The sequence below is a fragment of the Bubalus kerabau genome, chromosome 5 (assembly GCF_029407905.1).
Source record: "Bubalus kerabau isolate K-KA32 ecotype Philippines breed swamp buffalo chromosome 5, PCC_UOA_SB_1v2, whole genome shotgun sequence".
Classification (NCBI taxonomy): domain Eukaryota; kingdom Metazoa; phylum Chordata; class Mammalia; order Artiodactyla; family Bovidae; genus Bubalus; species Bubalus kerabau.
The window spans coordinates 28,067,619-28,094,004 of NC_073628.1; the positions used below are offsets into that span (position 1 = coordinate 28,067,619).

The 26,386-nt window shown below is 50.1% G+C and overlaps 1 protein-coding gene across 1 annotated transcript in view; it reads left to right on the top strand.

Annotated features, from left to right (window-relative positions):
* Positions 1 to 709: 709 nt before the first annotated feature.
* Positions 710 to 26,386, top strand: part of SLC6A5 (solute carrier family 6 member 5) — a 56,246-nt gene continuing 30,569 nt past the window's right edge. Inside the window, exons 1-8 of the mRNA XM_055583738.1 lie at positions 710 to 778; positions 1,081 to 1,620; positions 4,188 to 4,326; positions 6,911 to 7,042; positions 7,393 to 7,566; positions 15,513 to 15,654; positions 18,097 to 18,229; positions 25,587 to 25,721. Coding sequence (XP_055439713.1) covers positions 710 to 778; positions 1,081 to 1,620; positions 4,188 to 4,326; positions 6,911 to 7,042; positions 7,393 to 7,566; positions 15,513 to 15,654; positions 18,097 to 18,229; positions 25,587 to 25,721 — 1,464 coding nt within the window. The remainder of the gene's footprint in view (positions 779 to 1,080; positions 1,621 to 4,187; positions 4,327 to 6,910; positions 7,043 to 7,392; positions 7,567 to 15,512; positions 15,655 to 18,096; positions 18,230 to 25,586; positions 25,722 to 26,386) is intronic.

A 26,386-nucleotide genomic window follows, 5' to 3' on the forward strand; every position in this document is an offset into this window, starting at 1 on the left:
TGAAGAGAGCCACGGAGTACTAGAGGCTACTGAGATAAGAATGCTGGCTGGAGCTGAGATACTTAATTTGGTGCAAATTAAAGAGTTCTGACCTGTACATTTGTGCAAGAAGGTATGGCTGAGGTGAAGGTAATATGATTATTCTTACAGTATAATAGTAATTGGTGGTACTAATATTTATGAAGCCCTGAAAGATAACATGAAGAGAGCAAGTGAATGAAAAAAATATATATTGCTGGCAGTTATTTTCATTCTCAATTGGGAGAAAGCAAGTGAAAATTAGTAGTCCTGAGTTTCAGTTCCTAAGCCAGTATAGGGGGATGGGTATTAAATTCTTGTGAATAGCTATTCTTGGGGAGTGGGGAGGACCAAAAATCTTCTCAGGTTCTTTTGCGTATCTAGGAATCTGGAAGTGAATGTAGGCTGTGTTGTGTTTTAAATCTGGCTTATTGTTGTTCTTGCGGGGTTGTTGTTACTGTTTGGTCGTTTTCCTTATCCTTGCCTTTACTACCTGGCAGGTGTGGGTAGTTTTTGGATCGCTGGGATTCACATAACAGATTTGGGCTCAGACACTTGCAGGTGCCAGGGCATCAGCTTTTGTGGCCACAGCTTGTCTATCGCTTATTAAAAAAAAAAAAAAAAAAGGCAGCAAATGTGCATTGTTGAATGACAAAGGAAATGGGGCGGAAAATTAAAGAATCTTTCTACAATGGTGATGGGGACCGTGGGCACCCAAAGCCATGATGTGAAATCCAAAGAAGGCGAGGAGCTCATGGCTGTAGGGCTATTTCCACCCTCCTCTTCTCCCCCTTCCAAAAAACACTTCTGCATCTTTTTTTAGTTCACCTTCTATCAGGGAGGAGAATATTAGCTTCCTTATGTCATCTAGTTATTGGGGAGACAGATTGAGAAATACTGATTACAGTTTTTCTTGGAGAAGGAAAAAAAAAAATCCAGATTCCAATTTGTTCCCTGGATCTTCTGTCTGGATCTGAGTAGTGAACGTCTCTGTATGTGGATACAGGTATTTTTTAAGGCTGCCGTGACTTGTTTTGCACGAACTTCACGTTGTGTTCGCAGGATTGCAGTGCTCCCAAGGAAATGAATAAACAACCAGCCAACAGCCTGGAGGCGGCGGTGCCCCCGGGCCACCACGATGGCCCGTGCGCACCCAGGACGAGCCCGGAGCAGGAGCTTCCCGCGGCCATCGCCGCGGCACCGCCGCGTGTGCCCAGGTCCGCTTCCACCGGCGCACAAACTTTCCATGCCCCCGACGCGCGAGCCTGCGAGGCCGAGCGGCCTGGAGGAGCGGGGGCTTGCAAACTGAGTAGCCCGCGGGCGCCGGCGGCCTCGGCGGCTCTGCGGGACTGGAGCGAGGCGCACGGTGCGCAGACCGCCCCTCCTTCAGGGGGAGCTGGGCCCGGCAACGCTCTGCCTTGTAAGATTCCGGCCCTGCGGGGCCTGGAGGGGGATGCGAATGTGAGTGTGGGGAAGGGCACCCTGGAGCGGAACAATACCCCGGCCGTAGGCTGGGTGAATATGAGCCAGAGCACCGTGGTGCTGGGCACGGATGGAATCACGTCCGTGCTCCCGGGCAGCGTGGCCACCGCTGCCACCCAGGTAAGCAGGTCGGGCTGGAGCCGCGCCGCCTCCTGCTCCCCAGCCGCGGGAGAGGCGAGCCAGGCCCAAGCGGGTGCACGTGTGCTGATGGGGAGACCGGTTGGCAGTGCCAGGTGATGGATGCGGGAGGCAGCTTTGGGGCTTCGGAAACTCGCACTGCGCTGAGGGGTCGCTAGTTCGGGGCAGGAGGGCTGCCGCAACCCTGCCAGAGGGCTTGAGACCTCGGGAGCTGCCACTATCTGCTCCTTCCCAGCCTCAGTGGTAGCGGCCATCCAGGTGCAGACTCATCACGCAGTTGAGGCGTTTAGATTCTTACCCCTTTCTGCATACAGGACTCCCCCTCTTGCTAACCACTGGATCTTTTTTTTTTTTTTTAAACTTAATTTAAAAAGGAGAGGAAAATGCAGAGAAAAACCTGGGCGGAGGGGAAGGGAGGAATGATGGTTTAGTCCTGTGGGCTTTGTACTGCAAGTTACAATAATCGTGATAACTCCTTTGATAAGTGGTTTATATGAGGCCGCTACTGAAGTTTAAGCCTCAGAGCCTATCTTTTCCAAAACCTGTACCAAATTTCGTGTATATATTTTTCTTAGAGTACTCCTCTCAATTGTATAAGCTCCAGGGCCTACAAACCTGGATTCACCTGTGCATTTGATCCTTTAGGTTCAACCAGAGGCATGAAAAACCCACAAAGCAAATCCCAGTCCTGAGTAGGGGAGAAGGCAGCTGTTGCTGGTGGCCCTCCTCCCATACTGGCTTTTGTCTTCTCCCACTCCCTCCAGTCTCTCCCCTCCTTCTCTGATTTCTTCCCTCCATCCTGTTTCATAGACTTCAGCTCGTCCTTTCCCACTGTGTGCCTCTCCACAGCCTCCTCTCCTCTTAGCTCAAGGGCTAAGCCTGTGTATCCAGTGGGGGAGGGGGTGGTTCTTGAACCTGCACACCTCCCTGTGTGAGATCTAGGGTTTACGTAGCCGTTCTTCGTTACTCTAGTATTTGTAGACTCACACACACACACACTTATCCACACAGCAAGAGCTCAGCTGTTGAAATAACTAGAAATGGATGTAAGCTTAGGCTTTCCCACTTGCCCTTACTCTTGGGGTGAACCTCTGGAGGGTTTGCATTAACTGCCTGTGACAGCATGTGCCCAAGAGTGTGACCCCAGGTGGAGGCAGAAAATTTGTCTCACATGTCTTGCTTAACCTCTGCACTGCGGCAAAAGGAGCCGGAACTCCCACCCTTTCTAGCCCTGGAAGAATTGAAGGGGGAGGGAGCTGGAGATGGTATGTGTGTGGGAGGTGTGTAGCGGGGATATTAAAGATGGGCAGTGTAGATCAAACCCTGCCCTTACCTATTTTCAGCTCTGCCCATCTTTCTGATTCTTGTCTTTCTGCCACCCACCTTGCCCCTCCTCTCTCTCCCCTAGATCTTCTTCCCATCTTGCCAGCTGCTTCTTTATCCTCCATGGCCTGTGGAACAGTGTGGACAGGCCAGAATGCTAGAATAGGAGGTGGAGTGTAACGGAGGAGGGAGAAGGTGACTGAGAAGGACCAGGGCTCAGGTCCCTGGAAGCTCTGTGTCGTGTCCGGGTGTCCTGAACACTTTCTGAGTTTATTTGCAGTTTTTCCTTCTGCTTTGCAGTAAGGCATTCCAGAACTAGGGAGTGCCCAAATAGAGCATCTTAGTGTGTGCTTGGAGAGGTGAGACCCTCAAACCCATGGACTGCAGGAGCGGGAGGGTGCCTCGGAAGACTGTGATTCTGAACCCCTCAGTTTACAGATGGGGACACAGAAGCTCCAAGAGAGCCAGTGGCTTCCCTGGGGTTATCCAGCTGGGTAGGATAAAGTGTAGACCAGAACTCAAGGTTTTCAATGTCCTGTCTCTTTCCATGTCTGTTTATCCGTCCCCCTCTTGTTTCACCCCAAAGCTCCCTCCTTCCCATCTCCCTTTCCCTAGAGCTGAAAGGTGCCCCTTTAATGAGCTGAGAGGCAGCTTCTGCCCGTAGGCTTTGGAGAGAGTGATGCAGGGGCTCTGGCTGGCTTCAGGAATTGCAGCTCTCTTTCTGGCCTTAGCATGGAGTCCAAAAAAAGAGAGAGAGAGAGAGAAAGAGAGAGAGAGAAAGGGGTGTGTTGAAGAATTTGGGGAGGTAGGGGTTATTTAGGAACCTGCTTGCTGGGGACCCTAGGCATGATATTGGGGCCTGCTTGCCAAAGGAACTCTTGGTCAGGGGTTAGGGATGGAGGGATCTGCTTGCAATCAACCTACAGGTTCAAGGTTTGGGGAAAGCTGCTTGCTGGTGTGACTTGACTGCGGGATTTGGGGAAAGAGGGGATTCAAGAGTCTCTTGAAATGGATCTTCACATCAGAATTGGGAGCCTGCCTGCTGAAAGCGTGCAGGGTTGAGGGGTCAGGGTCCTGCCTGCCGATGCATCCTCGTGTGAAAAGTGGGGGCCTGCTTGCTGGGAAGGACCCTCAGCTTTGAGCGGGGAGGGGTGGAGGGGTGGAATGGGACCTGCCTGCCGACCTACCTAGGGCTGTGATCCGACAATGTGCTTTTCCGCCCCCAGGAGGACGAGCAAGGGGATGAGAATAAGGCCCGAGGGAACTGGTCCAGCAAACTGGACTTCATCCTGTCCATGGTGGGGTACGCAGTGGGGCTGGGCAATGTCTGGAGGTTTCCCTACCTGGCCTTCCAGAACGGGGGAGGTATGGCTTTTCCGCTCTTTCCCCCAGGCGGGGCGGGCACTTGTGGGCTGGCGGGGGACACAGAGCAGGAGGTACAAAATCTGGGGACTCGGGCTGAGAGAGGAGGCTCTGGGCAGGCCCTTCACACTCCAGCTCCATCCCCTATAGGCATCTGTGGGAAGCTGGAGAGCAGGAGCTACCATACCTGGTTGGTACTAGATCCAGAAGGCTTTTATCTGGAGATGGAGCTCAGGGGAGAGATGGGTTTCCACGAGGCCCCATTGACCACTTGGGAGGCTGGGTCCTGATTCAGGTGAACACTGATGCAGGCGAGTTCATAAATCCTAATTTAGCCCACAAGTATTTCGGTACCGATGCCCTCCTCGCACGTAAATAGTTTTAGAGCCAGGAGCTGTGCCGTCCCGGACATCGAATTAAGTATGTGGTAAGATAGTAACCTGGAAATCTGAGCCTGCTGGGCACTTGGGTTGTGCAGAGGACAGGATGCAGGCCAGGAGGTGGGCGCGCAGAGCGGCGGGGGGCTGTGCTCTTGAGAATCCAGTAGACATGCTCACACAGATACGTCCTCTTGGGAGCAAGCAGGGCTTATTTTGAATTTAGCAAAAACGGTTTCCGTTGCATTTGTCCTCACTGGGTGGAAGGAAAACAGTTTCTAAAATGGGGTGGGCGCCAGTCACGCACGCATCAGCTGCCAGGCCTCTAGGATCCATTGTGCCTCTCCTGTACCCACTTAGGTGGGACCCAGCACATCCAGGGTCCCCTTTGCTTGCCCTGGCCACACTGAGGCACCACAGGGCAGGGCTAAGCCAAGCCCCCTTTACAAATAGGAATTTGCACCTCGGTTTCTCTTTCACAGCTTCTCAACTGGACCAACGAGATAAGAAATGTGCCCCTTGCCCCATCGGGTTAGGCAGCTTAAGGGTTTGGGTTTTGTTTGTTTCTTTCTTTGTTTTTTGGTCTCTGGGTGAGCTCTCCAGGTACAGGGAGGAGGGACAGATGCAGCCACGTGATGATGAAAACGGAAAAATATGTTAACACCCCTCCCCCTGATTCCAAATTAGGACACTGTTGACAAGTATTTATGAGGAGGGCAGGGTGGTTAAGATCAAGGAGGGGTGCCCTGGAAACAGAAGAACTCATGCTGGTCACACGAAGACTGCCGCCCCAGCTGTGTTTCGCTTGTTCTCTGCAGGGAGTCTCCAGACCAGGGTGCTGTGATAAAGCTTCCAGTGACAGAAAAGGGGGCGGACAGCCAGGGTGGGTGAGGGAGGGGGTTCCAGTCCAGGGAGCACGGCAGCTTTGCAGCCAGAGGCTCTGCTGGATGAGCTTTACTTGCCCTTTACCCACGATCTGAGAAAAACAAAGTGCCCGGCTACATGGGGAGTTGAGTCTGGCCACCAGGAGGGAAGGCAACCTCTTCCACAAGCACTGCGGCTCCAACCCCTTCAAGGGGATGGAGGGGAGGGGATGGAGGGCTCGCTTGCTTCCTCCCTCCCAGGAACAAAAGAGAAGGGTTGCACGATCCACATCTTTCTCAAAAACCCATTCAGGAGAGGATAAAGCCAGAGCCCCGGTTTTACTCCCCAGCAGTCCCTGGCCTTCCTCCTCTGGAGAGACCCTGGCAGGAAAGGCCCTTCCAGCAGGAGGAACTGACAAGATAAAGATCAGCTTTCCTTCTGTGGAGCCCAGTGTTCTGGGCTCTGGTGTTATGAGTCCCCAAATTGGTTCTGACTGTGCAACAGCCCTCCCTGGTCTAGACCTTTTCAAAGATCATGGCTATTCCCCAAGCTCCTACCAAACAACCCCAAAGAATCCTTGAGGATGAAGAACCCCCAGGAACCCTCAGCCAGTCTCTGGAGACCTGCCAGCCCCCAGAGCCCTGGCCTGGGCGTTCTAGAGAACAGAGAGGAAGGATCAACATCATCAGAAGCCCACAGTCTAGATAAGACACCCACATAAATATTGTCAAGTACCTGGTGTTGGGAGGGGAGGTGCTGTGGGAGGGTAGAGAAGGGAGACTTCCTGGAGGAGGAGGCATTTGCACTGACTGACCTTGCAGGATGGAAGGGACTTCTCACATGGAGAAGGAAGTGGAGATCTGTGTGAAGGCTGAGGTGGGGGAAGGATGTCCCTACCACCCATCTGGTTGGTAGAAGGTGTGCAGGTGACTCAAGTCGAGGGCCCCTGCAGTCTAGCTTAGCAGATGTGGAGAGCTGGGATGCCAATGAGATTTCACCAAATCGGAGTCCAGCAGTGAATCAGAAGTGTGGATTTGTTGAACATTGGAAGGAAGGGCTTAATTTGGGAATGTTGAAGTATTAGACTAAGAAAAAGAAAAGAATAAAGCACACTCAGTATGCAACCCTCAATGACCCATCCAATGGGGAATTGAAAAAAGTAGTCTGGTTGCAGGGTACCCTGGCATTGTTTAGAGGATGGTTCCTATATGTCCCTGGGTGCTTGCGGTTGAGCTGGAGTATCAAAAGCTTCCTGGAGAAGGCAGGGAGCTCGCTCCCGAGAGGGAGGATGGAGCCTGCCCCCCTGGGCCTCTCTGAGCTCTCACCTCCCACTCTCTCTTTCCAAGGTGCTTTCCTCATCCCTTACCTGATGATGCTGGCTCTGGCAGGGTTGCCCATCTTCTTCCTAGAGGTGTCCCTGGGCCAGTTTGCCAGCCAGGGGCCGGTGTCTGTGTGGAAGGCCATCCCAGCCCTGCAAGGTGAGTGCTCCCTGCTTCCCAGCTGCCTCAGCCCTTCCCTGCCCTCTCTGGCACCAAAGGGCCCCAGGGAGTGAGACCTGATTCTGTGATTGGGAGAACCCACTCCTTCCTTCTCTATTTGATCAGTTTCACCACTGGGGCCCTCGAAGAATGGCCTAAGATCATCTCTGGCATCACCCTGTTCCTGGCAGAATGTCTTGATGTCCCTGGTAGACACAGAGTCTATTCCACTATTAATGTGTCCATCTGTAAAAGGGAGCCAGCACCCACATTCCCCTCCCCTGCGCCCAACCGTTAAGGATTCCACAGGATCTGGAGGAAACGAATCCCTGAACCTTTTGCTTCCACAGGCTGTGGCATCGCAATGCTGATCATCTCCGTCCTAATAGCCATATACTACAATGTGATTATTTGCTACACTCTTTTCTACCTGTTTGCCTCCTTTGTGTCTGTGCTGCCCTGGGGCTCCTGCAACAACCCTTGGAACACGCCAGAATGCAAAGACAAAACCAAACTTTTATTAGGTAAGTTTGGATATACCTGCAGCAGGCGAATCGTTCGTTCATTCATTCATTCAGGGAGGATGAACTGAGCACCTATTATGTTTTCAGGCTCTATACTAGATGCTGGGGGTACAGAGATGAAAACCACCCTCGAATATGGTTAATTCTAATATTTAAGAGACTCATGGCCTAGGCTGGGTAGTCAAATTCTTGTTTGCTCATGAATAGCTTGGAGTCTTTGTTGAAAATGTAGAATTACAAGTCCACCAAGTAGTCTGACTTACTAGATTTGGCTAGAGTGGTGTCCCCTGGTGACTCGTGCGCATGGTACAGTCTGTAAAGCAATGACATCTAGAGTCTAGGAGAGTGAGGCATGTGAGGCTGGGTCCACACTTCACACGATGCTGCCCAGAGCATGAGATAAACACATGAGACGCTTGACCTACAGACCTCTGATAGAAAGGAACATAGCCAAGTGCCTAGAAGAGGGAAGGCTGTCTGGGGAGCCGGGGAGTGTTCCTGGGGAGCACTCGTTCAGACCTGAAATACTCTGGGGCTCGGGGGCTTGGGGGAACCATAAGTTTGTTAGGTCAAGGGCAAACGTGTGGCAGTGAGGAGGGGCAGGGCAGAGTGGCTGGCAAGGCTTCCGGTGTGTAAGGCGTTTTGCCCCTTGTGGTATGTGCGTTTGCGTCAGGTAACTTCTCTCTGGGTCTCAGTTTTCCTCATTTGAAAAACAGAAATGCTAACAACACTCTTCATCTGCTTACCTCACGGGATTGCTGTAAGGAGAAAAGAAGTGCAGGATGTGATCCAAGTTGGAAAGCGCATAGATAGAAGGTGCCAGTACCAGATGCCTTTGAAGGTGCTGATCGTTTTCATGAACACCAGTTAGCACACAGTTTCTTCTTTCCCCAGCACGTCTGTTATTCCCTTTAAGCAGTCAGAATCCTGTGTCTCTTAGTGTCGGTCCCCCAACCCAGCTCTTTTGCCTGGACAGCCTGCACGCTGCAGAACAAGGAGTTACTTACATGCTTTGAGTGTGTAAGAGAGAAAGACGACACATCCCTAACCCCCCCGCCACTCCCCCCACAGAGAGGCACATTCCTAAAGGCGGGAACTCACACTGGAGTGCTTTTACACACCCGTGCATGGATGCACACAACACATCCAGCCTCCACCTGGCGGCCCTTTGGACAAGGTTGCAGGAGAACTGACACTGGAGAGACATGCTCATCAAATTCAAACCCAGGGCACCTGAGGCGCTCAGAATGAGGATTTGTGGATTCCCTGGAGTGGGGACATTCACGGACATGAATTTGAACAACTCGGAGAGATGGTGAAGTACAGGGAAGCCTGGCATGATGCAGTCCATGGGATCCCAAAGAGCCCAACACTACTTAGTGACTGAACAGCACCTGGTGTGGGGCCCACTAGCGGAATGACCAGGAGTGAGTGCCCCTCTAGACTCTCTGGGCTTCCGTGCCTTCATCTTTATAATCTCCATGTGAATGAACTCTAAATTGAGGAGCAGTGGTTCTCAGCCCAAGCTGTTGCACATGGGCATCACCTGGGAACTAGCAAATCAAGACATCACTTAGAGTCGAGCCCAGACCAAGTAAAGTGGACTCTCTGGGGATAAAGCCTAGTACTCTGTAAAACTGTATGTTTACAGTTCCCCAGGCGCACCCAGGAGTAGGAACCACCAGGCTGGCACTTGCCCACAGCCCTTAATTAGTCTTCCCTTAACCACGTTTGGAATGGAGTGCCCACCTTCTTGCCCTGTGCTCCCGACCAGCTCAGAGCCACCTTTGCAAAGCCGCTGAGAGAACCCCACTCAGTAAGCTAGCTGCTCGCAGATTCACCACTGACAATCTGCTGCTGGAATGGATTCCTGAACCTGGTTGCCATTTTGGCAAAGTGCATTGTCCAGGACCTGGGGTCTGGAGTGGAGAAAAGCCTCAAGTCATCCCAGTGCCCAGACTGTCCATCCAGGATTGTGTCTGGGGCAGAAGTCACTTTCTGAAGGAGTGCCTGCTCGGGGAGGGCTGTTGCCTTGATCCAGCCTCCAGGGAAGCTTCCCTGGGCACTTCCGTCAGGGCCTTCTTGGGTCATGGTGATTGGTGTCTTGCAGCTGTCCCTTGGGAGGGATGGTAGTTCAGAAACACTGTTCCCTCTGCTAACAATATCCATTAGTATTTATGCAACACAGTAAGCCTTAACAGTAATAGCAAGCATCACTTACTACTCATCAACCACCATGTTAAAACTCTTTAATAACTCATATTACCAATGTTAGGATGGACAACAAGCCAACATATGGGTTTAATTGTTATTTCCAGTTTATAGGTGAAAAATCTAGAGCTCAAGTTCATAAAGCTAGCTCTGTGGTAGACCTAGGATTGGATCCCAAGTTAGCCTGCCTCCCAAGGCTGTGGTCCTAACCACTCCTTAGCCTACTCAGCAGCTTCATAAACAATGTCTCTGCTATTCCTAATAAGAGCCCTATGAGTCCCAAGGGGCAGATGACATGGTCACTGTGTTGCAGGTGACAAAGTGGACTCTAAGCCTCAGAGGGTGGAAACATCCAGTCACATGTCTCTAGGCAGAGTCAGCACCAGGATTTGGGTCTCAGTGACCCCTGATTCTCTCTCATCCAGGGCTCCTGAAGGCTTTATTCTGTCAGCCTCAGCAGAGTGACATCTGTCTAGGTGTTTGTAGCTGAGATTCTATGGAGTTTAAAAGAAAGCTCATTTGAACAGTAGTTTTGATTTAGTAATACCACTTCTGGGGATCTACTGTTAAAGGAAAATCAAAGACACAGGTAAGGACTATTCAAGATTGTTCATTGTAGTCACATTTATAGTCGAGGAAAACATGGGAAACAGTAACAAAAATTCAATAATTCCATGGTTCAAACAAATTACAGTGCATTTTTAAAGACTAAAGAATACTTCATAGTCTTTAAAAATGAATATTCATAAAACATAGGGAAATCATCAGCACATCATGTTAAATGTAAAGGCAGGATACAGATTTATAGTATAATTATGTTTTTACTAACAATAATGTGCTGGTAGAAAACATATAGGAAAGAGACACACACATATTACCTGGTAGATTTGGAGCCATTCTTTTTTTTCTTTTTCCCTAGATTTTCTATCAGGGACATGTCTTTATTTTATGGTTGGACAATATATATGTATATGTATACATATACATTTATGTAGTGTGTGTGTGTATTTTTACAGCAACCTGAACACAATGCCTGGGCCAGGCATGTGGGTGCAGGCATTGCTGGTTTTGTGGAATTTTTTTTCTGGCTCATAATATCCCAGGGAACATGAAAGGCAGAGCAAAGACATTATACAGCAAAGCACCTTATGATACAAACCATAAAAATGATGCAAGCTCTGAGCAGAGAGAGAAATGAATATTTTTCATTCTATTCCCTGGAAGCATGTGGACAGGCTTAGAAGATCTTATCTCATTCTTAGCTGGTAGTTTAAAATTTTTTGTTTGTTTAAAGTGAAGGTCTCAATGGAACCCCTCCATCTGTTCTTTCCTGGGCTTTGTAAACTTGACCATTTTCCGTGACCAGGGTCAGGCTATCCTTTTCATAAGTATTGACCCTGTGGGATCCTAAAGTGACTTAGAAAAGGGGATGACTTGCAGAGACATAGACAACTTTGTAGCCCCATTACTCTGCTGGACAAGATGGGAGTTCAAGGACTTCTATGCTGATCCACTGGCTAAGACTCCATGCTCCTATGCAGGGGGCACGGGTTCGATCCCTGGTCAGGGAACTAAGATCCTGCATGCTGCACAGTGTCACCAAAAAAATAAAATAAAGGGAGTCCAGACGATGATGTCCCAGGCTGCCTCCCAAATGGCCATTCTGAGAGGCTGGTTTTTGTTGTTCAGTCACTAAGTCGTATCCGTTTCTTTGCAACCCCATGGGCGGCAGCATGCCAGGCTCCACTGTCCTTGTTTAGGAAGTGGAAAAACTCCCTCTCCTAGTGTAGTGTTCCACAAATAACCTTCCAAGCTCATCCACTCTCATAACCCCATAACCATCCTACCCTGTGATAGCAGGCAGCTGGTTCCGGAAAGCGGGATAGATTGCCTGGCCATTATGACCTTCACTTACAGCAGGAAGGGCTTTATGCCATGGCCCCTGAGCTCGGCCAGGGACACTGCCTGGGACGACCCCCTCCCTCATCACTAGATGCCAGGACCCTGGTACTGCCCTGGCTCAGTCCCCTAGTAGAGCTTGCCCCACATTTCTAAGGTGTAGATTGTGAAAGAGGCTGTTTTCCTTAAGGACATTCAACCCTCTGGGTATTTGTAATGTTGAAGGGCTAATCCATGCCCTGCTGAGTGAGACCAGTGACTGTTTTTTGAAATTAGGAGCTAGCTGGGTCACCTAAAATAGGAATTGCATAAATACTATTTCTATTTCTAGAACGGCTTAATTTGCATTAGAACTTTAATTCAACGATTCCTTTTCTACCTAGTCTTTCGTGTGCTCTCATTTATTCATAATTGCCCAAGTAAAGAGAATCCTTCCAACCGCTTCCAGTTCAGCGCGATTCTTATCACGGTTCTTTGTTCAGGGTTGTTGGGCCGCAGAGCTCGCTGACGGCAGGGCTCGTCGTTCCTTTGCGGGCGGACCTCAAGGCGCAGTGCGCTGGGAAGCGCGCTCCTGCCGCCCAGTGGTGAGAGGGGATATTGCAGGAGGCCGCAGTGCCGCAGGGACGCTGTGACCTTGCACTGCGGCGGTGAGTGGTAATCCAGACACTGCCCAGAGACTCTCTCTAGGGAAGCTGCCCACGTGTTCCTCTGTGGCAGATTTGGAAGCAAGGGATTTGGAGTTTGCCCGTGCATTAGCGATCTCTTCCAATCACAGAGGGCTGGACTTTGTGGCAGGAGGGCGAGAAATAGCTTCTGTGCTTACAGGAAAATGGACATGAGTAGCGCTTTAATTGCCTTCATTCTGGTCCCCGAGGGGGAAACAAATGCTTCCTCGGTAAATAGTTGATAGTTTTGAGCTCAGAATCCCCCTGAAACTGTTATTTGATCAAAGAAGATAATATTGAGTAAGAAGGTGTTTTGAGAACTCCCAAAGCGGTGCTTCTGAAACCCCAGAGATTTGGGGGGAGGCATTTTGCAATGTTCACAGACATTTTTGGTTGTCACAAGTGGGACAGGGGGAAGATAAATGTTCCTGACATGTAGTGGGAAGAGGTCAGAGATATTGCTAATACCTTGCAATACTCAGCATAGCCTCCCCACCAAGAGAATTTTCTGATCCCAAATGTCAGTAGTACTGCTGTTTAGAAAACCTGTGCTCTGAAGAATCAATCAGAGGTAAGGGGTTCTTATTATTACAGCTTTAAATTTTATCCAGCTTTCTCAGATATTCTGGAGAGGTTGTGTGGGAGGCATTAGATGCCTTATGGCTGGCAAGCGGAATTGAGAGACGATGTTGAGGATCAGAGATGCTCACCCCATGAAAAGGTGTAACAAGGACATTTGCATTATGGCTAAATTTTACCGGGTCCAGCTCTGTGCTAGGTGTTGCATGAGATGGTTTCATTCATGATCTATCTCAATTAATTTGGTTCTTGGAACAGCCTTCAAACTAGACTCTTTATGATCAGAAAAACAGAGGCTTGGACAGATAAAAGAATTTGTCCAAGCTCTCAGAGCCAGTGGAATTCCTGAATCCACAGTTCCCACTTTGCTGTGCCATGGAGGACATGCATTCGGAATCCATGCACCATATCTAGGCTGCATGTGTTTTTTGTTTATTTGGTCCACAGTGTTTAAAGATAATTTGGCCTTATTTCCAATATTTTAAAATGGAGAGACTTCATGTAAATATCCAGGATTTCTGCATCTTTTATCAGAACACCTGGAAAAGCATGGCAGGATTGGCTGGTGCAATCATCGCTCAATATTCATGGGACTGGTTCCAGAGCCCTTTCAGATACCGAAGTCTGCAGGTGTTCCAGTACAGGATATAAAATGGTGTAGGACAACAAAAACTGTATCCAGCCAACCTCCATTGACATTTCAGTCTGCAGTTGGTTGAATCCGAGGATATTAAATCTGCAGATACACAGGGAAGATCATACTCTCTGTTTCAGTTCAGTTCAGTCGCTCTGTCGTGTCTGACTCTTTGTGACCCCATGAATCGCAGCACGCCAGGCCTCCCTGTCCATCACCAACTCCCGGAGTTCACCCAGACTCACGTCCATCGAGTCAGTGATGCCATCCAGCCCTCTCATCCTCTGTGGCCCTCTCTGTTTATCATAACTTTGTACCCTCCGTTTTATATCTTTCTCATTTGTGTCACCAGCCTGACTCTTGAAGGTGTTTGAGTTTATGTTCCCTGCTCTCTGCTTCCCAGTAGAGTGGCTAAGAGCATGGCCTCCAAAGAGAAAGTGACTGTTTGCCTCCTGATTCTGCTGTGTGACCTTGGCAAGCAACTGTCCTTCTCTGTGCCCAGTTTCTTTATTTGCAGATGCGAGTCAAATCAGCTAAGACATTTAAGACACATAAGACATTTAAAATAGTACATGGTTAAGTGCTGTGTAAGTGTTGTTGTTCTAACTGAACTGAACTGAGGGCTTCCCTGATAGCTCAGTTGGTAAAGAATCCGCCTGTATTGCAGGAGACCCCTGTTTGATTCCCGGGTCGGGAAGATCCCCTGGAGAAGGGAAAGGCTACCCACTCCAGTATTCTGGCCTGGAGAATTCCACGGACTGTGTAGTCCATGGGGTCGCAAAGAGTCGGACACGACTGGGCGACTTTCACTTTCACTGAGTGCTGTGAAAGTGTTAGTTGTCGTTGTTAGTGTTACTTTCGCATCTTTATACATTAAATATCCTTTGGCATTAATCCTAGTGGACTCTTATCTAAAATATCAATCAAGGGATCATAGAGACATTGTCACATGATCAGAAAGACTTCAGTTTCTTCCTATTTAAAATGAAGATAATCATAGGCACCGCCCAGGTTTTTGGAGGCTTTTTATGAGATGATAATCGGCAAAGCTTCCAGCAAGGTGCCTGACACACCAACTCATCTAGTTAGTTCCCTGACCCCACCCCAGCCTAGGTCAGGCGTTCTCAGCCTCTACACTATTGACATGGGGGGCTGGATAATTCTCCGTCGTGGGGGTTGTCCTGTGCATTGTTGGATGATTAGCAGCATCCCTGGACTCTACCCACTAGATGCCAGGAGCACCCTGTTCCCTGAACAGGGACAACTATGTCCTCAGACATTGCCAAGTGCCCCCTGGTGGACAAATTCGTCCCCAGTTGAGAAGCTCTGTTGCAGACTCATGAGCTCATGTTAGCGTGCAGGAAGCACGTGGCATGCATATTTAGGGGACCTCTGTGTGTCGGCTGCCATGCCAGGCAGTGGGTTCAAGGTGAACTTATTAGTGAGTCTTCTGTGGCAGTAGCCCTTCAGCTTTGCTGATGTCTGATTAAAATTCATTTCCACAAGCCATTTATTCTTTGTGGAATCATAAGAATCTGGGTTTGAATCCTGCTTCTGTTTCTCGTTAGCTGTGTGATTTTGGTAGAATCACCTAATAACCTCTTTGAGCCTTTTTCCTCATCTTAAAGATGGAGGCAGTGGTACCCACAGCATAGGCTGCTGTGAGCCTCAGGGTAGATAACACATGTAAAGTGCTTAGCATGTAGAGAGCGCTCCAGAAAGAAGCGCTGTTGTTACCAGGACCAGGCACAGTTGAAGCGGGTACCAGGGGCTCTGGAATGAGTAACACACAATTTTGGGGTTCATCTGCATCCAGCTTTGCTCAGTTAATATCTTCCCAAAGTGACTGTCCAATATTTAGGAAATATTTTAGTTTTTGTCTTTAAGTTGCTGGAAAGACAAGTGTCTATTTTCTGTACAGATTTCACTGTGTTTTCATTCTGTCCTCTCCTGAACAGATTCCTGTGTGATCAATGACCATCCCAAAATACAGATCAAGAACTCCACTTTCTGCATGACCGCCTATCCCAACTTGACAATGGTTAACTTCACCAGCCAGGCCAATAAGACGTTCGTCAGTGGGAGTGAAGAGTATTTCAAGTAAGATTTTTAAAAAACACTTTCCGAGAGAAACCCAGAAAATTAGTGAATATCCAACCTGTGGACTTGAGGGATGGGCTGCCTCTCTCTGCACCCTCCTTGCCCATGGGACCAGTGTACCAGGGCTTCCATTTTACAAGAGATGCTGGAGATCAAATACGAATTCTTATGTCTCTCATTTTAAATGTTAGCAAATCAGTTAAAGTGAAACACTGATGTCAAATAAGATGCATATGTCAGTGGGCCCCTTATTTGCAGCCTCTACTTAGATAATAAGAAGTGGCCATTATATCCCCGCTGGTTTGCCCAAGTACCATGAATTCCTATTCCAAGCTTCCTCTCCTGTATGGACTCCGAGGGTACATGAGTATTCCCTGTAGAACAGAAGGGGCAGCTAGGCTGAATGAGAAAAAAAATCCCCTCTAAAGATAACCTTGATCAGTGAGGATGGGCCTCGATTCACCCTGAACATTGAAAAAGGAGCCTGACCCTGTGGTTGGCTGAAATCTGATCACATAATCCACATGGTCAGGTGTATTGTCGATCTCCTCCAGGGGATCTTCCTGACCCAGGAATCAAACCCATTGCCAGGCGGGTTCTTTACCTCTAGCGCCACCTGGGAAGTGATGTGTATTGTAGAAAGAAAAGAAAAGAAAGAAAGTTTAGTTGCTCAGTAGCATCCGACTCTTTGCGACCCCATGGACTGGAGCCTACCAGGCTCCTCTGTCCATGGGATTTTCTGGGCAAGAATACTGGAGTGGGTTGCCATCTGCTTTTGTTGGCTTTGCAAATCCTTTGGGACCATCTTAGTTTCCCAGAGGGACTGTTTTCAAGAGCTTCTCTGGGCCCGTCCGACATCCCTTATTAAACCATGGAGTGGTTGAGAAGACCAAGGGGCTGTGGAATCATTGATTAGATGGCCTACTCATTGCAGGGTGGGGACCTGGGGGCTGGGGGACCTTTTCAGTGCTTGGGAAATACGGCCCCTGAGGTTTGGGAGCCGAGGCTGGTCCCACACTTGGTGACTTCTACTCTACCCTTGTGCCCAGGGGGCCCCAGCTAGACCAGGAAGGGTGCTGGCCCCTTGGCTTCCCCGAGCAGGTCCGGACACGCGGCTGTCATGTCTGCAGCCCTCTAGAGCAGCGGTCCCCCACCTTTTTGGAACCAGAAACCAGTTTTGTGGGAGACAGTTTTTGCACAGGCTTTCAGGATGATTCAAGGGCACAACATTTGTTGTGCACTTCATTTCTATAGTTGGTACATCAGCTCCACCTCAGATCATCAGACATTAGATTCTGGAGGTTGGGAACCCCTGCTGCAGAGTCTGGATGCTGGCTGGCCCTTGGTTCAGGTCACAGAAAGACCACCCCCCCTCAACACACACAGGCTCCATGACTTGATTGTTGCAGAGTCGAGGGGATTGTCTTGTCTGTCATGATGACTCATGGTCCCTGATGCAGCCTCCTGTTCCCAGGAATGATGGTGCCCGTTTGCCCTCTGTCCAGGGATTTGGGGGTCACCAGGCGGGGACTGCTTCAGGGGCCAGCAGCCACTACAGATGAGTGCCGGCTCCCTTCCATTTTTCGCTGGTCGTCTGTCTTTGCATATGTTCCTTGAGTAAGGGCCAGCTAGCCCTGCGTCTCCATTTCAGCCAACCTCAGCCCCAGGATGGGCCCATCACAACCTGAACTAAAATGCACAGCAGCATTTTCTATTCTTTCTGTACTGTTTTTTTAAGTTATAAAAAAATCTATTGGGCTGCATTCTCATAAAAGAGTAGAACAATATAAAAGCACATACAAAATCATCCTTGGCAGTTTAGAGTTTCTGTTAGTGGTGTGTTCTTAGATAAAAAATCAACCTCTGTAATGCCTGTTGGGGTGGGGGGGCTGCAAGGACCCCCAAGGCTGTTGGATTTGTTACACTGCTCCGGGGCAGCTGCTGATGAGGTGGAGCTGATGTAGTCTTGTTCAGAGCCTGCCCAAGGCCATAATTAATTTTTTCAAATCCAAGTATAGTTGTATTACCACCTCATGTTAATTTTAGGTGTACTACACAGCGATTCAGTTACACACACACACACACACACAGATATATATTCTTTTTCAGATTCTTTTCCCTTATGGGTTATTATAAAATACTGAGTTCCCTGTGCTATACAGTAAGTCATTTAGGGCCATAATTAATTAAAAGCAGAGTAAATTCAGTTGGTCTCACTGCAGACAGCTGTGGGCGGGAGCCCTGATCAGCAGACCCCTCACAACCTGATCTGATCCGGCCCCTGGGGGGGAGGCTGGGGGATGCTGGGATTTTGTTCCGGGTTCCCTGGCTCTGCAGGAAGAGAAAGCCTGCAGACGGCCACCTCCCCCACCTCCTCCTTCCCTTCCCTGCTCCCCTTCCTACCCACCCCGCCCTCATCACTTCTCTCCTTTCAACTTGCAGGTACTTTGTGCTGAAGATTTCTGCAGGGATTGAGTATCCTGGTGAGATCAGGTGGCCACTAGCCTTCTGCCTCTTCCTGGCTTGGGTGATTGTGTATGCCTCCTTGGCAAAAGGAATCAAGACTTCAGGAAAAGTAAGAGTCTGGATTTACCCGAGAGGAAGCTCTGGGACACCCAGGGCAGGTTGTATGGTGGAGCAGCCGAAGGGCACTGGGAAGAGAGTCAGGGTCGTGGGTGTCGTTCTCCTTCTGTCCCTGAGTAGCTGTGGGGCCTTGGGCAAGTGACTTCACGCCTGTCTGTAAAATGGGATAATAGCGCCTTTCTGCCCAGGAGGTTTTAAGGGTTAAATGAAACAGATGTTCTCAGGGCTCCTAGGAGATGGCAGGGGGCTCAGTGATGGGTTTTCTTCCTTTCCTGTCGGGCTTTCCATTCAGTAGATGGGAATCCCCGATATGCTTCAGTCACTCCCCCGAAACCCTAGAATCACTGATCTGGCTTTTTGCATCTTGTTCTGGCTGCCAACTCAATCACTGCTCCTCCCAAGGAGCTGGAATAAGATCAAAATTGAAAGTGGATTCCTTCTCCTCGCTGCTGACCCCTCCGCATTTCATACCCTTTCTCCTGTCTGGAGCCTAACACTCTCCCACCCCACGTGCCCCCAGCAGTAAAGGGTGATGGTCCTGCCAGCGGGATTTTTTTTTGTCGAGCACATGCTTGGCCCCTCTTGCTAGGTAGTCACTTGGTTCGCCCTTTGGAGGTGGTGAAACCCCTACCCCAAGCTCAGTTCCAGGGCACAACATGCAGGGCCTGTGGGTGACCTCAGGACACACTGGACCTTGTAGTAGGGTCCCAATGTTTCCCCTCATCTTCCTGCTGCTTTAGGGGAAAAAAAAAAAAACATTAAATGGTTAACCAATCGCTTTGATGACAACCAGTAATATTTAATTATCTTAAGAGTCATTTGCATGTTTCAGAGTGAAACCCAAACTGTCTCAAAGGCCTAAGGAATAGAATGTGATGGTGGACTCTGAGTCCATAGGTTGTGGAGTTTGACATGGTCCAGTTGTCTGGGTCAGGGCTTAGTGTGGTCACAATGAGAAGCAGCCACTTTGGAAGGATCAGGCCTCACAGGGCCGAGGGCCTATGCCAGCTTTCACCTGCTGGGCATGCTTCCCAGCCCCCACCAAGCCCCCACGTGACACCCATCAGCGACACGGAGCGGTCTGTCTTCTCCCAGACATGTGGACAAGATTGTGAGGCCTCTGGTGCCCTCCGTGTAATCTGGTTCCACGTGGGCTGGTGGATTCTGGCAGCTTGGTCAGGATCACCTGAGCCGGGTGGGGCCCTTGAATGACATCAGGTGGGGAGAGAGCCGGTTGGGGTTCTAGCCCCACAGCCCTTCCCATGGTGTTTTCTATGTAGGGACATCTCCACTTGGGCCATGAAACCTGTCTGGGCTTCACATTTGCCCTTAGCTTTGATTTATCTCTTTGCCGATAAGTGGAAAGCAGATTTTCTTTATCTTAGCTATTTCAGGAGCTAACGGTTTTCTCATTTCCAAAGCGAAGGCAGTTGGACTGGGTGATGTCTAAGACTCGCTGGCTCTAATATGATTCTGTCAGAACACCTGCTGGCTGAGACGCAGGCACTTTTCCTCTCTGACCTCAGTTCCCCCTCCGTAAAATGAGAGCTGGGATCACGTGACCCCTGAGGACCCCACTGACTCTGAATGAGTATTATGAGACTGGAGCAATTGTGTTTCTAGGGCAACAAGAAAATGGGGAAAATGTTAACATGACCTTGACAGCAATGTCCCGTGAGTCCCAAGGGTTTCCAGGTCTCCTCACCTTCTGTGACTTGGAACTGAGCTTCGAGTGGGAGTAAAGGGCCAGATAGGAGGTTGCTTAGCAAGAGTGACCACACCTTTGCTCAGCCAAAATCGAACTGGCAGGACCATCATTCATAGCTGGAAATGGAGAGAGGACAACTTCAACCATAATCAAAGGCCAGACAGGTCTCTAGCAGGATAGGCTAGAAGGTATGACTGGTGGGAGAAGAGGTGATGGTGAGGGGGATAACACCGCCTTCTTGGTGACCCGAGGAAGGATGGCCTGCTGGCTGTAGATTCAGACCAGCCTGAGTTCAAATCCCATCTTCATCACTTTCTAGTCATGTAACTGTGGACGGGCTATTTAACCGTTGGAACCTCAGTTTCCTCATCTGTAAAATGGGAATAATGGTACATCCCTCAGAGAGCTGTTCTAAGATTAGGTGAAAGTTGCATACCTGGCATATAGTGAGCTCTTAATTAACATTAGCTCTTTTCGTTTTTGTGGTATTGATGGATTGAGTGGGTACTGTGCCATACTGACATCTTGAAAGCAGCGGCTCTGGTGGGAAAAGGGGAAGAGAAAGGAAACTTTGTTGCCAGGGAGTGTACTTCCCTTGTGTTAGTGCATTCAGTCTGCCCAGCCCCCTGCTAGGTCAGGACATTTCTTCCCATTTTACAGATGGAGAAGCTGAAGCACATCAAAGTAAATCACCTGAGGTCATACAGCTGCTAAGAGGCAGCTCTGGGCTTTGAACCCAGGTGTTTCCCTTTAAAGCCTAGACTCTTTCCCCTACATGAAGTCCTCTTCCAAGGAGAGTCTGTAAGGAATATGGAAGTGCAGAATTCTGGACTCATTGTTTGCCCTGGGGGGATAAAAGTCCCCCAACTATGAATCAGGACCCTTGTACTCCTGCCCTGTTCTGCCATCATCAGCTCTCATTGCCAGCTGGGCAAGTCCCAGGAGGCACTTTGTCCCTTCTTCCACATCTGCAAATTCAAGGGTTGAGGTATATTTTCTCTTAGACCGGTCTTTGTTTATCAGTCAGATTTTCAGGGGGATGGTGTCAGAATCAGTTGTTGGCATGATGTAGACGTTAATCCTTGGTGCCAGATATCATGGACTCTCCCTCTGAAATTAGGATTTTTGAGTAGCTCTCAGCAAGTGAGCATTTCTTTTAGGTCTGCTAACTTATCTTCCTGCTTCATTGAGAAAGATTTCCAACTAGGGATCAGTAATTAATTTTTTAAAACGAGGAATACCGCCAGAAATAATGTGTCCTGATTTATTTTCTTGCCCTGGGGTGTGCAGATATAAATCATGAAGCTTTGTTTGGAAACACGGCTGCAGATCCTCATTATAGCAGGCTTCTTTGTGATTGAAGTTCCACCAAGGCTGTTATTTCTAAGCAACAGAGATGTCCTTCTCTTGCAGCAAGATAAGCTCAGGTCCTCTTGTTCAGGGTCCTAGGAGATAAGAGTGGCTGGTTGCCTTCAATGAGACCTCAGTCTCCCTTTGAGCAGCTAGAATTCCAGAGTTTGGTGCGACCAGCAGGCAGCCCGAAGGTCAAATGCAGCCCTTCTGACCCCCGGAGAGGGGGGTCAGCTCTGCTGGAGAGTTATGGCAAGGACACAAAGCTTGCTTAATTAGCTGGCACAGCCTTGGGAGGGAGGTGGCCTTACCACCTGTTCAGGGATCCCATTGTGAGGACGATGCTGCCAGGTGTCAGGCCAGCATGCTCGGATCAGCCCGTCATTGTCACTCCCGCCAAGTATAATTCATTACTGTTCAAGTTTAATGCCTGTGACAGTCCATCCTGAAACAGGTGCGTTCTGAAGTCCGCACGACACAGGAAAACTAGCTGTGATAAAACCTCCACGAACACCTGACTCACACTGGAGGCATCCCCAGGATTTAGACATGAAACTGTGCACGCTTTCAAATCACGGCAGTCCCCATCAACAACCTGAGTGCATCATTCCACACACCAGGGCCAGACCTGGTGCGGTGGACAAGTGCCTAGGGTGTGACATTTAAGGCAGTGTTCACGCTCAGGTTCCTGCCCGTGCAGGGTAGGCCGGTGAGAACGAGTGCTTCCTTGAATCGTGCACCCGGCTGTTCCCTTGCCTCACCCGAGTCCCCGCCTCTCACATTTCTGATCTGGTGGCTCAAGGACTGGCATTAAAAGGAAGGAAATAGGTTTTGGAGTTAGAAAATGTCAAGTCTGGATCTTGGCTCCAGCTGGAAGACCTTGAGTGAGATATTTAACTCTTTGAGAGAGCCTTAACCCAAGCCTCAGTTTTCTCCTCTGTAAAATGGGACTGCAAAGAGCTGATCCGTGGCGGGAGCTCCAGAAATGGTTGTGTCTGAACCCTAGCAGTCAAATGGGAGCAGCGTCTCAGGCGGTTAGACCGGTGCTACTCTTGGGGACTTCTTCCTGCCAGACCTCACTGTTTGCATCATCTCCCTCGCCCCCTCCCATCCGCACCTCCCACCAGCCCCATGTGATCAGGAGGTGAGGAGGATACTCCTTAATTTTCACCCTGCCCCTGCTGTCTTGGTGGGGTGGGGAGGTCAGACTGCTCAGGGCCCCGCTGGCCCCTGTAGCGATCCTCCCCTCAGCCCCATCTGACAGGTGGGAAGACAGCCTGGGTCGTCCTGTGGGAGTGATGTTCTCCTAAGACAACAGATGCCTTTGGGTTTCCCTCTGTGTGTGGAAGGGGAAGGAGAGAAGCAAGTTTGGGGGGATAGGAGGGAGCAGGCCACCCCCTCACAGGCCCTGGTAATGCCAGTGCCTCGGGGCAAGTACGGAGGAAGGACCACTGTCACGGGGGCAGGGAAGAGGCCCCTGGTGGGTGGTGGAAGCTGTGTGGAGACAAGGAGACCAGCCCACGCCTGGTCTACAGACAGGAAGGCTTTGGCCTTGACAAGTAATTGGGTTTAGAAAGTGAAAGTGGCTCAGTCGTGTCCGACTCTTTGCGACTCCATGGACTATACTATCCATGGAATTCTCCAGGCCAGAATACTGGAGTGGATAGCCTTTCCCTTCTCCAGGGGATCTTCCCAACCCAGGGATCGAATTGGGTTTAGAGGAAGAAATACCTCCTCTTCTTTCCTTGACCTGCAGCCTGTCCCGTTCGGCCGAGGGCACCTCTGCCCATCAGCTGCTAAGGCCAGGACCTTTGGGGTCACCCTGAACTCCTCCCTGCCTGTCTCTCTCACTCCACATGAAATCGGTCAGGAAGGCCTGCTGCACAGCGTATCTGGTTTCTGACCGTTTGTCCCGGCTCCTCTGAAATGCCCTGGGTGGGACCACTGCTGCTCTCTGCCTAGATTGCAGCCACGACCTCCTAACTGCTCTCCCTGCAGTAAGAACTCAATGTAGTCACCGGGTGACACTTGAAATATTAGATTGTGTCATTCCTCTGCCCAATCCTCCCTGTCTTCACCCTCGTGCCTCCAGGCCCTACAAGGTATGGCCTGTCCCTGCCTGCCTCCCCTCCCCCGACCTCCTCTCCCATGGTATTCCTGCCACACTGCCCCCCCTGGCTGCTCCTAGAAGGTCGGCACACTGCCTTCTTAGGGTCTTTACTCCTGCGGTTCCCTCTGTCTGGAATGTTCTCCCGGATCCAGTTGGCTCACTCTTACTTCCTTCAAGTCCTGCACAACTTCTCAAAGAGGTCTTCCCTGTCCACCCTTTAATATGGCCATCTTCCCAGCCAACCTTCCCAGCGTGTGCCTGGAATGTATTAGATGCTCAAAAATATGTGTCCAAATGTACACATGTGTGTGTATTTATTGAAGAACTAAGTAACCACGAGAGTTTTATCTTCATCTGAAACTGTCTCTCAAGCCGTCCTTCCGCAGTCCTTGGGTCCAGTCTCATCCCCTGAAATGCCAGTGGCTGCCAGGCTGGAGCCTCCTGCCAGGCCCTGGGGTCTGTGCAGCTAGTGCATGAGGAGGGGGGCTCTGTCTCCCTCCTGGGGGCAGGCCAGGGGTGCCCAGGAAGGCAGACTGTCGGTGGGCACAGAGGGGCTCTGAGCCCACAGTGCTCAGTCTGTGCCCCCTCCCAGTCATGGATGAGTGAGGCCTGGGTGGTCAGGGATGGGCGCTGAGCCTCATCCTTCCAAGTGTCGTCTGATGCGCTTTGGGATGTAACCGGCTCATGAGCTGAGGGTTGCCGGGGTCGTTAAATTCAGCACTGGTGAGTCATGAGCAAGATGGAAGGGGCACTTCTGTTTCCAGGGCCCCCAGGCCTGTTCTACGTTGTCTGGATTGTCCCACCCTGCTCTTCTAAAGCCCCATGAGGAATATGCAGTCGTTATCACCACTTTGCCCATGTGGACACTCAGGCTCAGGGAGGTTAAGTCACTTCACCAGGCTGCCCAGCTCGTAAGTGGTGCAGCTGGGACTTGAGCTCAGGGAGTGCAGAGTCAGAGCTCTCCCAGCCCGCTCTGCTCTCGTCTACTGGGTCCTGGTCCCAAGCCCGTCCTCCACTCCAAGGTCTGACCGACAGAGAAGGAAGGTGCTTCCTCTTTGTCCCTGTTCAACCACAGCCCCCAAATTCTGTTGGTATTATTTCCCAAATGTTTCTTCGCTCTGCTTCTTCCCTTTGTTCCGAGCCCAGAAGCCTCCTTTGGCTGGGACGCAGGGCCTCCCTGACTTGGTCCTTGTGTCCAGCACCCCTTGGCTCTTAGCCCCAGCTGTGTGCTGTGCTCCCAGTGAGTTTAGGGCCTGGCCCTCACCCCTGCCTTGCCCCCTTTCTTCCCTCACCTTCCCGCTGGGCGTCACCCCTTTCACATTGCACTTGGCCTCTAAGATCCAGCCCGGGTGTCATCTCCATGCATCTTCTCAGAACTCCTGGGTGGGGCTCCGTGCCCCCCCCGGACTTTATAGTGTCCTGTTTGGAACTGCTTAGCCATTATTCAGACGTTGCCTCTGGGTCTCCTAGGTTGAGTTCCTTCATCTTTATGCATCTAGGACTTGGCACAACTCCCAGTTGATAGTAGGCCCGTGATAAATGCCTGTTGAACTTAACTGCATTTAATGACCATCTGTCACTAATCAAGTGCTATGCTCGAGGCCCATTTAATCCTCACAGTTATTTATTTATTTTTTTTTAAGAAAGGTGCTATTATCCCATTTACAGATGCAGAAATTAAGATTCAGAGAACTGAATAGCTTGTCTAAAGTCTCATAGCTACTCAGTGCCAGAAGGGCAATTTCACTTGAACTTAAATATACCAAATTCTAAGATCATGCTTCTTTCATGTCACTGGGCTGCCTCAGTTAGTGAGTGTGCATAAATAAGGATGGAAAACTTAAGCTAAAGAAATTAATCTCTGATGGTGGGATTCGGGGCCTCAAGCTGAGGGTGAGCTAGGTGTTCAGCAGGAAGAGGGCATGTAACATTTCTCGCTCAGTTGGTTCTCAGGGAGTTAGCCACTTCTGAATCACCCTCACAGCCTTGGACGTCCCCCTCGAGACTTTATTTCTAGCTCTCACTGACTCACCTTTGGTCACAGTGTCTTTACCGTGTCCCCCATCCTGGAAGAGTTTGGGGGAAAATAGCCCATGAGGCGCCCATGTCCAGATGGAGATCGCACTCTGCCTCTCTGCGGCGCCTCGGCTCACTGCTGCCCCCGCGTGGTGGTTTTTGCAGGTGGTATACTTCACGGCCACGTTCCCGTACGTCGTGCTCGTGATCCTTCTCATCAGAGGCGTCACCCTTCCTGGAGCCGGCGCTGGGATTTGGTACTTCATCACGCCCAAGTGGGAGAAACTCACAGACGCCACGGTGGGCCTCCGATTTCATTCATCAAGCGCCTATCAGGGGAACAGCACATGGGGTTGGGTCCCACTCTAGGACTCGGTTTAGCAGAAGGGGTCAGACCTCCTCTCCCGGGGCAGCTTACTGTTAGCCTTTACAAGCTCCTGATGATTTTGAAATGTTACGGTACTCGAGAAGTTTTTAACGAGAAGTGAGCAGCAGGGGGTTTCAGATTCCTGGAACAGTTGTCCTACATCTGGGGTTGCTGTGGAGGTTGAAAGGAAGAATGAAATTCCCTTAATAGCTTTGGGTTGCCTCATGCCCCTTATCTGTTGCTAATTATAGTGTGTTGGAAATGGGTTTTGCTGGTTGGAAAATAAAGGCACTTAGACAAACTGCAAGCAGTTATAATTTAAAGGGCTCGGACAGATTTATAAGAGCCAGCACACACTTATACTTTCTGTTGGCATATTCAGTACAGGCATGCTGCTGCTAAGTCGCTTCAGTCGTGTCCGACTCTGTGTGACCCCAGAGACGGCAGCCCACCAGGCTCCCCCGTCTCTGGGATTCTCCAGGCAAGAACACTGGAGTGGGTTGCCATCTCCTTCTCCAATGCATGAAAGTGAAAAGTGAAAGTGAAGTCGCTCAGTCGTGTCTGACTCTTAGCAACCCTATGGACCGCAGCCTACCAG